This window comes from Papilio polytes, unplaced genomic scaffold (assembly GCF_000836215.1).
Source record: "Papilio polytes unplaced genomic scaffold, Ppol_1.0 DF821289.1, whole genome shotgun sequence".
Classification (NCBI taxonomy): domain Eukaryota; kingdom Metazoa; phylum Arthropoda; class Insecta; order Lepidoptera; family Papilionidae; genus Papilio; species Papilio polytes.
This window is the reverse complement of record NW_013527915.1, coordinates 2524656-2538046: the sequence shown is the minus strand read 5'-3', so window position 1 is coordinate 2538046 and position 13391 is coordinate 2524656. Positions and strand designations below refer to the sequence as shown.

The 13391-nt window shown below is 42.8% G+C and overlaps 2 protein-coding genes across 2 annotated transcripts in view; one reads left to right on the top strand and one right to left on the bottom strand.

Moving 5' to 3' along the window:
* LOC106109093 (dnaJ homolog subfamily C member 1) overlaps positions 1-1878 on the top strand; it is a 4394-nt gene extending 2516 nt beyond the window's left edge. The window contains exons 6-8 of the mRNA XM_013290495.1: positions 4-156; positions 546-695; positions 1269-1878. Coding sequence (XP_013145949.1) covers positions 4-156; positions 546-695; positions 1269-1400 — 435 coding nt within the window. The 3' untranslated portion in view covers positions 1401-1878. The remainder of the gene's footprint in view (positions 1-3; positions 157-545; positions 696-1268) is intronic.
* Positions 1879-2377: 499 nt separating this feature from the next.
* The window catches only part of LOC106109092 (hemocytin-like), a gene marked incomplete at its 5' end in the record, with an annotated part of 24525 nt that continues 13511 nt past the window's right edge, over positions 2378-13391 (bottom strand). The window contains 31 exons of the mRNA XM_013290494.1: positions 2378-2726; positions 3300-3473; positions 3873-4025; positions 4163-4336; positions 4412-4619; positions 4788-4934; positions 5082-5240; positions 5344-5463; positions 5614-5760; positions 5879-6037; positions 6487-6606; positions 6684-6830; positions 7242-7400; positions 7705-7821; positions 7920-8066; positions 8208-8366; positions 8517-8636; positions 8742-8945; positions 9032-9129; positions 9340-9558; positions 9823-9933; positions 10013-10175; positions 10263-10349; positions 10446-10575; positions 10968-11131; positions 11490-11648; positions 11776-11925; positions 12111-12230; positions 12518-12634; positions 12768-12895; positions 13014-13236. Of these exons, the coding sequence (XP_013145948.1) occupies positions 2599-2726; positions 3300-3473; positions 3873-4025; positions 4163-4336; positions 4412-4619; positions 4788-4934; positions 5082-5240; positions 5344-5463; positions 5614-5760; positions 5879-6037; positions 6487-6606; positions 6684-6830; positions 7242-7400; positions 7705-7821; positions 7920-8066; positions 8208-8366; positions 8517-8636; positions 8742-8945; positions 9032-9129; positions 9340-9558; positions 9823-9933; positions 10013-10175; positions 10263-10349; positions 10446-10575; positions 10968-11131; positions 11490-11648; positions 11776-11925; positions 12111-12230; positions 12518-12634; positions 12768-12895; positions 13014-13236 (4611 nt within the window). The remainder of the gene's footprint in view (positions 2727-3299; positions 3474-3872; positions 4026-4162; positions 4337-4411; positions 4620-4787; positions 4935-5081; positions 5241-5343; positions 5464-5613; positions 5761-5878; positions 6038-6486; positions 6607-6683; positions 6831-7241; positions 7401-7704; positions 7822-7919; positions 8067-8207; positions 8367-8516; positions 8637-8741; positions 8946-9031; positions 9130-9339; positions 9559-9822; positions 9934-10012; positions 10176-10262; positions 10350-10445; positions 10576-10967; positions 11132-11489; positions 11649-11775; positions 11926-12110; positions 12231-12517; positions 12635-12767; positions 12896-13013; positions 13237-13391) is intronic.

The following is a 13391-nucleotide window of genomic DNA, read 5'->3' as shown; positions in this document are numbered from 1 at the left end:
CCGGGGGGCACGGCGGAGCGCTGGGAGCGCATCGCGGAGGGCATGGGGCGCGGCGTGGCGGAGGTGACGCACGTCGCCGCGCGCCTCAAGGACAACTGCTATAAGATACCCGGACACGAGCCCGCAGAGGAAGCCGTGCCCGAACAGCCCAAGAAGGTATAAAAAAGTCTTTATTGATCCAAAACAGTTTCGTACTGGTGGTGGGACTGTGTCTCCTTAAAAAGAATAATTGTGTTTCAGGAGGCAGGGCCTTATTTTACCGATTGCTTATATGCAAAAATATCTATGAAATATGTAAAATAACTTATGAAATGTGTTTGTCAAATTACTCCCGTGATTAATACATTTTCTATCAAAATGTAGTGGATAAATTAAAGAGGAAATAGTAATGTTTTATGTTAGAATCGTGTCCCATGGCGTTATCAATATAAGTTAATAAAATTTAACTTGTGTTTTCCTAAGATTTTATGTAGTGTTGGAAATATGAAGAAATTTAATGGAATTATTGATAGAATATATGATGTAACGAAGTTTGAAAATACAAGGTGAAAACGCGCAAGGCGGAGGAGGGCGGGGGCGGGGTGTGGTCGCAGAGCCAGCAGCGCGCGCTGGAGGCGGCGCTGGCCAAGCACCCCAAGGGCGGCGCCGGCGACCGCTGGCAGAAGATCGCCGCCGCCGTGCCCGGCAAGACCAAAGTATGCACACAACTATATACACTACACAATCCCTGCCTCATCCCTCTCTCACCCTCTCCCACATCCACCTCCCATCTCTCTCTGTCTCTCTCCCTCTCCCTGCGCGTTCCTTAGCGATGAGGACACTACAGTATATTTGAAAAACAATATGCACCAATCAACATTTTGTGACGTCACAGTTTAAATAGAAAAATGAAAATTATGTGTAAATTTACTTCTAAATACTGAAGAAATAATTGATTTTATGCAATTTGTTTTAGTTGAAATCAATATTTGAAGCAATTGTTGACCAATCAAGGTCATTTCCTACAATATTATTAGTAACGCGTTGTAAAATCGCGGAAATCTGCGATGTTCCACTTGCAAAACATTGTCCAATGACAAAGCCTCTTACAAATTGATTTGCGTTCTATTGGTTATTATCGCGCGTCATCTAAATACGATACGTACGAAACGTTCAAACGACTATAGCTTTTAAAGGTGGACCACTGACAGATTACCCGACTGTACCAACAGAACATTTTCTGTTTGAAATAATCTATCAAGCATATCTTCAAAAATTCTCTTTAACAGGAGGAATGCATGCAGAGGTGTAAATATCTATCAGAGGTTGTGAGAAAACAGAAGCAGAAAGAGGAAGAAGAAAGAGAAGCTCAGAAGGAAGAAACCAGTGACGCACAAAAACAGGAAGAAATTACTTCATAATCAATTTTAAATATTTATTTAATTAAAATTATTAAAAACGTTATCGAGACATTGTTTATTTAATAAATTTTAATATTTTCAAACTTATCGGTTGTCGTAAAATCAGTATTCGATCTTTTTTATTTATCGACAGTAATATTTATTGTAAATTTAAACCCATTTCAGAAAGACCTAAAGCCCCTTTGGATTACAACAATAAAGCGTGGTCTATAATTTTATGGACGATCGAATTATTATGGTTTTCCCTTTAATAAATGGTAATAATAATATAACCGTATTATTTTTCGGATCGATCCCACGGATAGGCTCGTAAGTAAACTTTTATGGAACTTTGAACGTTTTGTTTTGTTGAAATATTATATCGAAATAACCTTTTTATATGTGCTAATGCAGTTTGGTGAAAGTTGGTCAGATTTTTTTACGTGATCCCAGTTATTAGAAAAAAAAGTTATCGAAAATAAAATAGTTGTATAAAATAGTTTTAGTTGTTTTATTTTTTCCTATATTATATAAAAGAATGGTATTTTAACAAAGCTAGTTTTTCTTTGACTTGTCTGAAGAATTATCATATTTTGAGCGCGCGCAACTTTGACTAAATTATCGCACGACCGTTTAGTCTCGCATTATTCCTATGAGTTTATATGGAAGTGCACACATTACTTGATTATTAGTTATGGAACTAAAAACTTAAATTGGCTGCGAAATATTTTTTCTTAGTAGATTTTAGTTAATTCAATAACATTTCCTTTAACCATTACAACTAAGCTCTAGGCTTGTGCTTTATGGTTTTGTCATAGTCGAATAAGGATTCGAACCCTCGACAAGATCGGTAGTCAGTACCCCAAACCATTAGGCTTTTGGCGCTTAATTAGACAATGAACCATCGCACTACAGCTATGCATTAGTTTAGTCAAAGGTGTGTGCCTGATTTTTAACAAAAGATAGGACGAGGTCATAAAATCAATAAAAACAATAACTATGCGTTGATTTTTTAATTATTTACAAAAAAAAAATAAAGACAGTATAAAATTGTAAGCTTACATCTTTGGAATCGAACAAATAAACCACAGTAAAGACAACGTGTACAATTAAACTGGAAACTTAATAAATAATAAATGGTTTACTAAAGAAATGAAAAATTTAGCATATTGTACATGTTTTAATTACTGTGCTTTAATATAAAGGTAATTCAATATGTTCAGAGTCTGGGCGGGGTGCGGCCCGTTGTGCCGAACCTGGCGAACATGCTCGGGATGTTGTAGTCCTCGTCCTCGAAGATCTGCTTATACCTGGGCGGCACTGATGTGTACCTCGGTCCTTTCACTCCTGGAATTAATTACGAAATAAGATTCAGTTTGGTTTTGTTAGGTGTGTTCCGGCAGAGATATTTACAAAAAAATTTTCGAGTTTGAGATGTGTGATGATGGGACCTCGACAAAAAATTGAACATTTGTTAAAACTATACAACATATTTAAAACAAAATTATATCTAATATTTCAAATGCGAAAGTTTAAACGGATGGCTGTTTGTGACATATACGGATGGATTTAGATGTTTCGCAAATATTTAGAACATAGACGGTGTCGCGGGCGAAAGATGGTAAGTTGAGGTCTGTGTTACGTTAACATTATGTGTTATAGTGCAAAGAGATAAAAAAAATTATAGGGTAAGCAAAGTTGACACTTCCTTGAAAACATTTTTCATATAATCTCACTAGCGCTACCTGGTGTCCGATAGTCAAAATCTCCAAACAAATAATTCAAACAATAAGAAGCGTCTAGGTTTGTTAAATATGTCTCTTATATAAGAAGTTACCGGTGATGTTGTTTCCTATGTCTAGTCTATATATTTCTTAGATGTCTTTGGTGTAGTGTAGTGTTTAGAGTGATGTGACGCACCAGTCTTGGTGTGAGTCCACTTGGCGGCGCCCCCGCAGCGCTGGCAGGCGCAGCGCTGCGGCGAGGCCACGCTGTGGTCGCGCCGCGTGCCGTCCTCGCACTGCAGCCCCACCACCAGCCGGTCGTACTTCACCGCCGCGCAGCACTCGCACTTGGAGTCGTGGGCACCCGTTTCTGGAATTACCATCACTTCACTACACGTCCCCACTGAGGAACTGGATGCCTACCCTGACTTAGAATGATTAGAACATAGCCAAACGCAAGCCCTGTATGGGTCAGTTATAAAATATCCTTCAATTTGCTCGCTTTATAATTAATGTTACCTTCACCATAACATTAGGAAAATCGCAAGTCAAAAGACACATTGGTATGTGGCAGGTTTAAACCCAGGATCTGCAGATTACAAGTTAAGTGCTTGAGCCCTGAGCCGCATTCTGAAATGTTTGCTGTTCATTACTCCAGCCAATCCTGCTTGCCAAAGAACCCCAGCAACTCTCTTATATTACCGGTGATCATTAAGAGCAATCTTGGCTAACCTAGATACCTAGCCTAGATTTTATAAAAACAACTTACGGTTGTTGTACAAGGTGCCGGAGTCGCAGGAACCGCGGCACTCGCGGAAGCCGGCGAGGGGCTCGCGGTTGACGCAGAAGCCGTGTGGGCCCAAGTACACACGAATCAGACCCAACGTCTCCGAGCTCGGGATCGTTTTAGGTACACAAGTACCTGATAGAACAAATGCAAAATACTCAAAATCATGTTAGGTAACCCTAAAATATATGTCGTGTGAAATTCAACTCATCCGCTGATTTGGGATGGCTTTCATAGATACACATAGATTTAGATAAAGATGGTAAACTCACTGAGCGGGCTGGGTGTCATCTTGCAGACCTGGCAGCAGGTCTCATTGAGGAGGTCCTCGGGCGCGCAGGCGGACACGTCGGGGCAGGGCCGCCGCAGCGACGTCGTGTAAAACTCCTCGCCGTCGCGCTCGCACGAGAACGTTGTACAATTGTCTGCAGATTGCCACGTGTCGCCTACGAGCAAGATTCACTCAGTCTGAGTAGAAGTCGCAGCCAGGTGAGATGCAAGTGTGTCGGTGTGAGAGTTACCAGGTCTCCGCAGCTTGTCGTCGACGAGGCAGGCGTGCTGCGCGCAGCGGCCGCAGCAGACGCCGGGCGGCGGCTCCTTGTACAGCCAGCCGCGCGGGCAGTCGCGCACGCAGCCCTCAGTCGCCTCGCGGCGCGCCAGCTGGCCGCCCGCGTCGCGCGCGCACCGCGCCTTCACACACGGGTCCGACGTATTCCAGCTCTGGCCCTCCTGATTACACAACATTTACATTAAAAAAGTGTCGTGCTATCTTTGAATTCAGTAGATCCATCTTCACAATTTCTTCGAAGGTAGAAATTGATTGAACTATGAACTTTTAGTAGTAGTAGAAATTGATCGTGAATGTCTGCTTGTCGAGGTGCGTGTGAGTTTATTGACCTGGTATATGGTGTCTCCGACGCGGCAGGCGACCGGCTCCCTGATGGGACAGCACTTGCCCGCCATCTTCTCCTCGGAGTACACGAATTCCTTCAGCATTGCCTCCTTGATCTCTGGGCATGTCTCGTTGGCGCTTTGGACTTGTAACTGAAATAAAGAAATTTGCAAAAGTTGGTTCCGATCTTTCAGCGCCAAAATGTGACGGAGGAAGTGACGCATAGGAAGAGGATGTTTCACCTTCTTATCTCTTCTACTGTTAAATTCCCTGAGTGTCTCCCAAGTGACAATACTCACGGTGCCGTTGAGGTCCACACAGGTGTAGTTGGTGCAGAAGTCAGCGGAGGTCCAGACCTCGCCAATGAGCCGCAGCACGCCCTCGCACACGCACGCCACCGGCTTGCAGCGCCCACAGCACTGCTCGCTCTTGTTCACTGAAGGTACGTACTCCCAGCCCTACGATACATAAATTTTACTATCGTTATCCAACTTTTCTAACATTTTGGGGTAGTTTTCCTCAAATGTTTCGGAATCTGTATTTTATAACCACTGAACTCACCGGTTGACAGTTATCGTCGCAGCTCTGTAAGGTAGTCACCTTCTCCAGTTTGTTGTCCTCTGCGCGCGCGCATTGGTACGACTCGCACGCGTCTGTTGGTGATGTCCAGTTTTCTCCCACCTGACAACATATTACAGTTAACTTCTAGCCTTTCATGAACTAAGAAAGTAAAAGAAGACAAATACTTTCATTGGAAAATTATAAGACCAGAGATACCAGGAACTGAGATCAAAATACTTCAACAGCAATATATTGACACGATGTACTTACATGGTATATTTTATCAGCGACGCGACAGGCGACAGGTTCGACTTTCGGACAACATTTTCCTACTTCATTCAGTTTCGTTAGTACAAACTGTTTTTCCATCGACTCGCTTATTTCTGGACACGTCTCGTTGTAGCTCTGGACTTGAAGCTGTATGAAAACAAAAATTATTGTTGAGTCAAACTAAACCAACGAAAATTTAATGTAAAAGAGTTCGGCAAAATTATTCATTTGTAGAACTGAATTGCAATTTTCACGTAATACTTACGGTGCCGTTGAGGTCCACACAGGTATAATTGGTGCAGAAGTCAGCGGAGGTCCAGACCTCGCCAATGAGCCGCAGCACGCCCTCGCACACGCACGCCACAGGCTTGCAGCGCCCGCAGCACTGCTCGCTCTTGTTCGTTGAAGGTACGTACTCCCAGCCCTATGTCATGAAAAGGTATTAACCTCTACACATTGACCTCAATACATGGACAGGGCATAAGCCATACGCCGAAGTCTATTTGATGTTTGGATGGCGTTGAAGGTCGTTATAATCTCCAATACATTATACGTCGCTAGTGAGGGGGCCTGCCCTTAGTTAGGGGTGACTAGGCCTAAACTAAATCCCTAAACCACCATCGCGCATTATGATGCTGAGGTCATTAACGGTGGATCCAAACTAGTAGTGATAGAAATAACTGTTAGTAACACTAACAGGAGCTTTTAAGTGAGAGGATTTATTTTCAAGCAAGTCTTCTTCTTTTCTTTTCTTTGTTTTTTGTTTGAAGGCAAGGTCAATTATAGCTGCTATGTGACTTGTTTTTTTCTGGTGTTCCGCTGTTAAATACTCAGAAAAGTATTTATCATTTTGCACATTCACTTAAAACTCACCGGTTGACAGTCGTCGTCGCAGCTCTGTACGGTGGTCGTCTTCTCCAGTTTGCCGTCTTCAGCGCGCGCGCACTGGTATGACTCGCACGCATCCTTTGGCGATGTCCAGTTTTGTCCCACCTGTAAATAATTAATTATATTTTAATAACAGTAATTAAATATCAGAATAAGGTAGAAAAATATACCAATCTGCTTACCTCATATATTTTATCATTCACGCGGCAAGCGACGGGCTCAACCTTGGGACAGCATTTTCCTTCCATCTTTTCTTTTGTCAGCACAAACTGTTTTTCCATGGATACACTTATTTCCGGACACGTTTCGTTGAAGCTTTGGACTTGTAACTAAAACAGACATTGAAGACATGAAAAATATTAGAAATCACAGAGTTTGTTAGATCTTAACCGAAAATAGAAGTTTCATAATATACACTAATGTAATAAATAGGAAAGATTTGTTTTTTTCGAAATAACTGAAACTGCTGGGCCGATTTCAAAAATTTTTTCACCATTAAATAGCTACATTATCAGTGAGTAACAAGGCAATTTTTAATTTCACGAGAACGAAGCCGCAAGGAATACCTAGCAATTAAGAAAGACGATATAGTTTTTCTGTGACCAAGCTTGGAGCATAAGACAAGGAGTTGTAAGAGTGAGGCCGCTTATGGTCCATTATCAACTCTATTCATAAGTTTCTTAGTAGTATATACTGCTGATTGTTTTAAAAGTTTCTTTCAAGTGTTTATAACTACTCACTGTTCCGTTAAGATTGACACATGTGTAGTTGGTGCAGAAGTCGGCGGAGGTCCAGACCTCGCCGATAGGGTGCAGTCCAGCATCACAGACACACGCCACCGGCTCACATTTACCGCAACACTTTTCACTCTTGTTTGCTGAAGGTATGTACTCCCAGCCCTGGATGACCGAGTAAAGGTGTTTAGTGCAGGAATATTTGATAATTGAACTGTCAAGCGGTATACTTTTTTATTCCTAGTTCTCCATTGCATTTTTTTTTCTAAATTCTAGATCTCTTGTAGTGGACCATAACTAATAAAGTGTGTTTGTTTTTTTCCTTTTACTATTCCAACAAGGCCCCAGGCTTGTGTAAGGATGAGGTTTAGGACGATAGTCGAATGAATTCGAACCTTTGACCACGTGATCGGAAACCTCTAACCATTAGGCTATTGGCGTTGTGTTTATGTGATCCATGAATACTGACCGGTTGGCAGTCGTCATGGCAGTAGTGCAGGGTGGTGAGGAGCTGCAGGCTGTCGCCGCTGCGTGCGCACTCGTACGATTCGCACGCGTTACTTTCAGACGTCCAGTTCTCACCAAGCTAAAAACCACTCATTTATCATGTTTTCTATCTAGAATTTTATAGGAAAGTAATTAAAACCCAATGTTTTTAACTATGAATAAGTCGTCAGTGTTCACCTGATAGATCTTGTCATCGACGCGACATGCGATAGGCACGACCTTGGGGCAGCATTTCCCGGGCACCTTCTCCTCCGTCAACACGAACTGCTTCTGCATATCTTCTGATATCATCGGACAGGTCTCGTTCGTGCTTTGCACTTGGAGCTGTATGGAATTATTTTGTTTTAAGCAATAATTTAGTCACTGCATCATAATTTGAACTTGTGGACTGGAGTTATAAATTTTCAATCTGTGGTCGAAGGGAATATGGGGAACTGCGATTTTCAAAATGATGAAAATAGTTACGGTTCCGTTGAGATGAACGCAGGTGTAGTTGGTGCAGAAGTCGGGCGAGGCCCAGGTCTGGCCGATGGGGTACAGCGTCCCCTCAACCACGCAGGCCACTGGCTTGCACTTGCCGCAGCACTGGCCGCTGCCCGCCTCGGCCGGCACGTACTCCCAACCCTGACCGATTGATTAAAGAAAATTAACGCTTTCTCAAATGTGTATTGCTATTTTATTAATCTCATTCATTAATACGCATTTGTTTTTGGTAGATGCAACTATTTAGGAGGAATTAATTGTTGTTTCACTATCATAGTCTATTTAGTTTACCGGTTGACAATTTTCGTCGCAGAATTGTTGTTTGGCCACCCTGTCCAGTTGTCCATCGCCGACTTTCACACACTTGTATGTCTCGCAGGGGTTGTCGGGCGACGTCCAGTTCTCGCCAACCTGTATCAATTTCATTTTATTTCTTAACACGAAACTGCAACGCATTTTAAATTGTTACTATCCTTTGGTTTTGACCAATATAAGTAGTAACAATTTGTGTGTCACCTTGTATACATGGTGTTGGTAGCGGCAGGCGGCGTGCACGGCACGCGGGCAGCACTCGAAGGGCACGGGCAGCTCCTCCAGCACGAACTCCTCGCTGGCGGGCAGCGGCGGGCAGGCGGTGACGCTGCACTGCGCGCGCGCGCCCGCCGCCTCCGCGCTGCAGCGGCACGAGCGGCAAGGCCCGTCCAGCCACACCGCCTCCAACTGAGTACAACGCCAATTTTCTATCAAATACTGCCTCCTAACCTATATTTATCCAAAAGGATAAGATAATGTATGTCATCACTTACGTCTTTTAGCAAACTTTGCGGCACTTCCCGTGGTTTCTCACCACCTCTTGGTGCCGCCTCCCATTCCAGCTTAGCGATGCATTTGTCCTTTGGCAATTCTGGAAATATTTAAATAATATAGTTTCTGTCACAGTATGCTCCTATACAGATCTAGGAAAATAAAGATTTTTGACGACTATTAAAATTGGGTCATGGGTAGGACTTGGAAAATTTAATTTCTCGAGGCCTATCAAAGTTTGGTCCTGGGCAGGAGTAGGAAAATAGATTTTTTTGACGACTGTCACAGCACGCTCTTGGGCGGGACTTACCGCACTTGTATTGTGGGCAGCACTGTCCGGGCAGCTCGCCGGTGTGGAGGCTGTGCAGGCGCGGGCAGGCGGGCGGCTGCGGGCAGGATTCGCGGCGGCAGAGCAGCTGAGCGCGAGGGCAGCAGCCGCTGCTGTCCACCACTCTCTCCATTCCAGGCTCCATTATTTCCACCTCGCTGTCTGGAGGGATAGCTTCGCACTCGCTCGCCGGTTTGCATTCTGTTAACATGGTCAATGTTAGTAATTGTTTCACAATAAAATAACATTAATCGAAGTTATTAATTACTAGCTTTCGCGCGTGATTCCGTCTGCGTGGAAATAATTAAAAAGAAAAACGAGTAGCCTTTGTGTTCTTCCAGACTATCCTCTACATCTATGTCAGATTTTATCGAGATCCGCTTAGCCGTTTTGGCTACAAACTCTAACACACATCCATCCATCTAATCTTTCGCATTTATAATATTAGTAAGATTTATGACTCACCACAAGAGAACTCCTTACATCCGCTCGGTGTGTTCTTCTGTTTCAACACTTGACCGAATCCACACTCCATCTTCTTCGGTTCTTCGCAGTGTTTCTCAATCGGTTTAGGTACTAGAAACAGTAATATCGAATGGAAGGTCTAGTGCGACAAGCGACGCTAAAAGAGATGGAATAGTGTTGATGTTGTTACCACACAAGTACTCCGGACAGCACTGTCCTGGCTTGGCGGGCTTGGTGACGAGGTTCTCGTGTTCTCCGCACACGGACGCGGTGCAGGTTTGCTTGACACACGACACCTGCGCCTTGTTGGACTCCGACAGTTTGCTGCACGTGCATTTAGTGCACGCGTCTTCCTGCAATGTGACAAGTATGTTAACATTTTGGATATTTGCTATGACATTGATTAGTATACATAGATTTATAAAATACAATGAACTTACTTGCCACTCGTCGCCTGCGTAGTGTTCCTTCTTAGCGTCGCAAGGGAAGCACTTATTAGGTTCTATACAAGTGTTGTTTACTCGGACCTGAAACAAAACGATTGCATTTTAAAGTAACAATAAGGAGATTTTAACTTTGAACAGTCTGAATTAGAAGTTAAAAAGTGAGATAGTCTTTGTTACCTTTCCTTCAGGACAGAAGCAGCCAGCGACAGGGAAAGTGTCGCATTTCTCCGGATTCTTCTCTAGAATGTCATAGTTGTCGCAGGTCCTCTCGCAGTCGACGCACTCTCGGTACACCATTGGGCTCTCGCTAAAAATTAATACAATCGATCTTATAAATAAAGTTCAAATAGGCCGTTTAGTAACATTTATTTTTATTGTCATTACTTATGTATCTTATTTAAAGTATTAGTTATTTATTTTTTTATTATGACATGGATAACTTACAGTGCTGTTAAACTAATTAATATTTATATTAATATTAGTTAATAATGCTAATATAATATACTAAGTACTAGCTTTTGCTTGTGGCTCCGTTCGCGTGGAGATAAACAAAAACAATTATCCTTTGTGTTCTTCCAGATTATTCTCTATACCTAAGCCAAATTTAATCGAAATCCTTTCAGCAGGTTAGACTACAAACTCTAGCAAAACCCCATCTATAGGAACATTCACATTTATAATATTAGGTGGTGCACTGACCAGGGGCTGGGGCAGAGGTCGGCGCGCCACTGCAGACAGACGCCCTGGCGGCGGCAGTCGGCGGCGTACGACTCCAGCGCGGGGCACGCGTCCGTCGTGTTCCACACGCACAGCTCCTCCTCGCACTGCGCCACGTACTCCGCAGGGTCCACCAGCGCGTGGCACTGGACAACAAACACGACTAAATGTAATATCTTTTTGTCTAGCTTCTCCTGTCCCAGAGAGTTACCTGTATGGCTAATAGCAACAAGGCCGTCCTTTGTAAATTTGGTAGTAGCTTAGTTTTAGTATAATTATTGCAATATTTGTACAATAAATAACATCTTTGTGGCATTAATCTTTTTCCCGCTTTATATGCGTGAAAATGTTTTCATTATCCACATTGGTCTATCTTATTCCATCGTTTGAAAGATTTTTTTATTAGTTACATCTGTTTTTTTTTTTAATTCCAATTAATCATCATGTTCCTCTACATATTATTTCTTTCAATAAGTGTAATGATATTTGTCAATGTATACTGACCTCTCCAAAGGTCTCGATGTCGTTAAGCACGAGGCAGGGGTTGCGTTCTGGGGGTAGGGGGTCGCAGACGGGCTCCGGTACGAAGTCGCCGCAGGTCATCAACACCGCTTCGTTCAGGGACATCAGGGTATCTATGTCTGCCTGCCAACTCTTGCCATACTGAAAAAAATAACCGCAAGTTAGTCGCATACAGAGTTATACAATAAAAGGTCACAGGTCACTTAAAGATTTTGGCTGTCACCATTAAGTAAATGGAAAAAAAAGTAAATATTTAATGAAAGCATACCACTTCAAAGTCATCAGTGAGGGTGCCGTTGCTGGTTACGAGCTGGTCCTGGTACCCCATGCAGACGCCGCACAGACCCTCCGTCTGGTTGGCGTACTGGTACGACGGCACGCGCACTGTAAACTCCATTTTCGCTCGCAGAACTGATAGCTAAAATAGGAATAATCATTAACTTACGATAAAACTTAAATGCTATAACGTTAGTATTTGTTAAGATCCGACTCGAGGGACCAACTTTCATAAGACTGAAGATTTCTAGTGAAATGTTTTATTTTTGTTAAGCACCTAAAAATCACGATGTCAAGTATCAATATTTGAAAATAGAAAAGACGAACCTCCACATGTATGTTGGTGAGCTTGACTGTGACGTCCTCGCCGTTGAGCTTAGTTATCTCTGCCCATTCGTTCTTCATCGGAAATTTGAATACGGGCTCCTCGTTTATTGTTGTTTGAATCTGGAAAAAGATATATGCTCTCTATATCTATATAAATACCAAGACTACACGTGCTTCATCATAGTTTTGTCTGCATTATTTGATTACTAGCTTTCGCCCCCGACCTCTTCTGCGTGGTATTAAAAAAAAACAAGTATTATAGACTACCCTCTACATCTATGCCAAATTTCGCTGAAATCCATTCAGCAATCTAGGCTACAAACTCTAACAAACATCCATCCATCCATCTAAACATTCACCTTTATAATATTAGTATGAAGTATAATTGTATGTGATGTTCCACTTACCATGTTTGAATATGACTCCTTAACGATACGAACGATATTCTTTTCATAAATCAAATGTATTGCTTTGGTGCATACAACACCAGGATTGTCATTGCACGGTTCGTTTGTCACGTAAACCTGAAAAATAAGGGTAAGAAGGCTTAATATGGATATCCTTTATAAACTTACAATCTGTTCCGACTTTAACATTAGGTTGCTGAGGCACTTATCTCCTTTTGGATAACGTCGTCGATAGATTTTCCATATTTACCTCATAATTATGGTGTCCGGTCTCATTCCTGTCTCTGGAGGCGAGGTAGGTGCAGTTGCCGAGGAAAGGCAAGCTGTCACCTTCGAATGATTCATACTTCGCGGGCGTCCCCAAACCGTGGCAAGTACCTTGAAATGTCACACGTAGGTATAGTAACTTTAACTTTATGGTGTTTAATGTATGAAAGGTTTTCACTGAGAATTAATTTGATGGTAACTATATAAGCTAAGTGTGGATATATCTTACAGTCTAAGCAATCAGTGGGCGCGATGCACTGGTCGCCCTTGCGCAGGCGTCCCTCCGGGCAGTAGCAGCCGTGGAAGCAGAGGCCGTCCTCCTGCGGGCTGCCGCGGCTGCCGGCGCCGAGCGCCGCGCATGTCGGCTCGCTGCGGCGCCGGTAGCAGTCGTAGTGTACCAGAGGCGCCGCGCACTCCGCCGCTAGAAACACACAACAAATACAGGAAATGCACTAATCGTGACATGGTCCTTCGAGCAGGATGACTGAAAAAACAATTGATGTAATATTTGCATTTTCTTAATTCAAAATTAATCTTTTATAATAACACTAGCTGTTGCTCGTGATTTCATCCCCGTGAAATTTAAATGAAACTATTATACTAACAG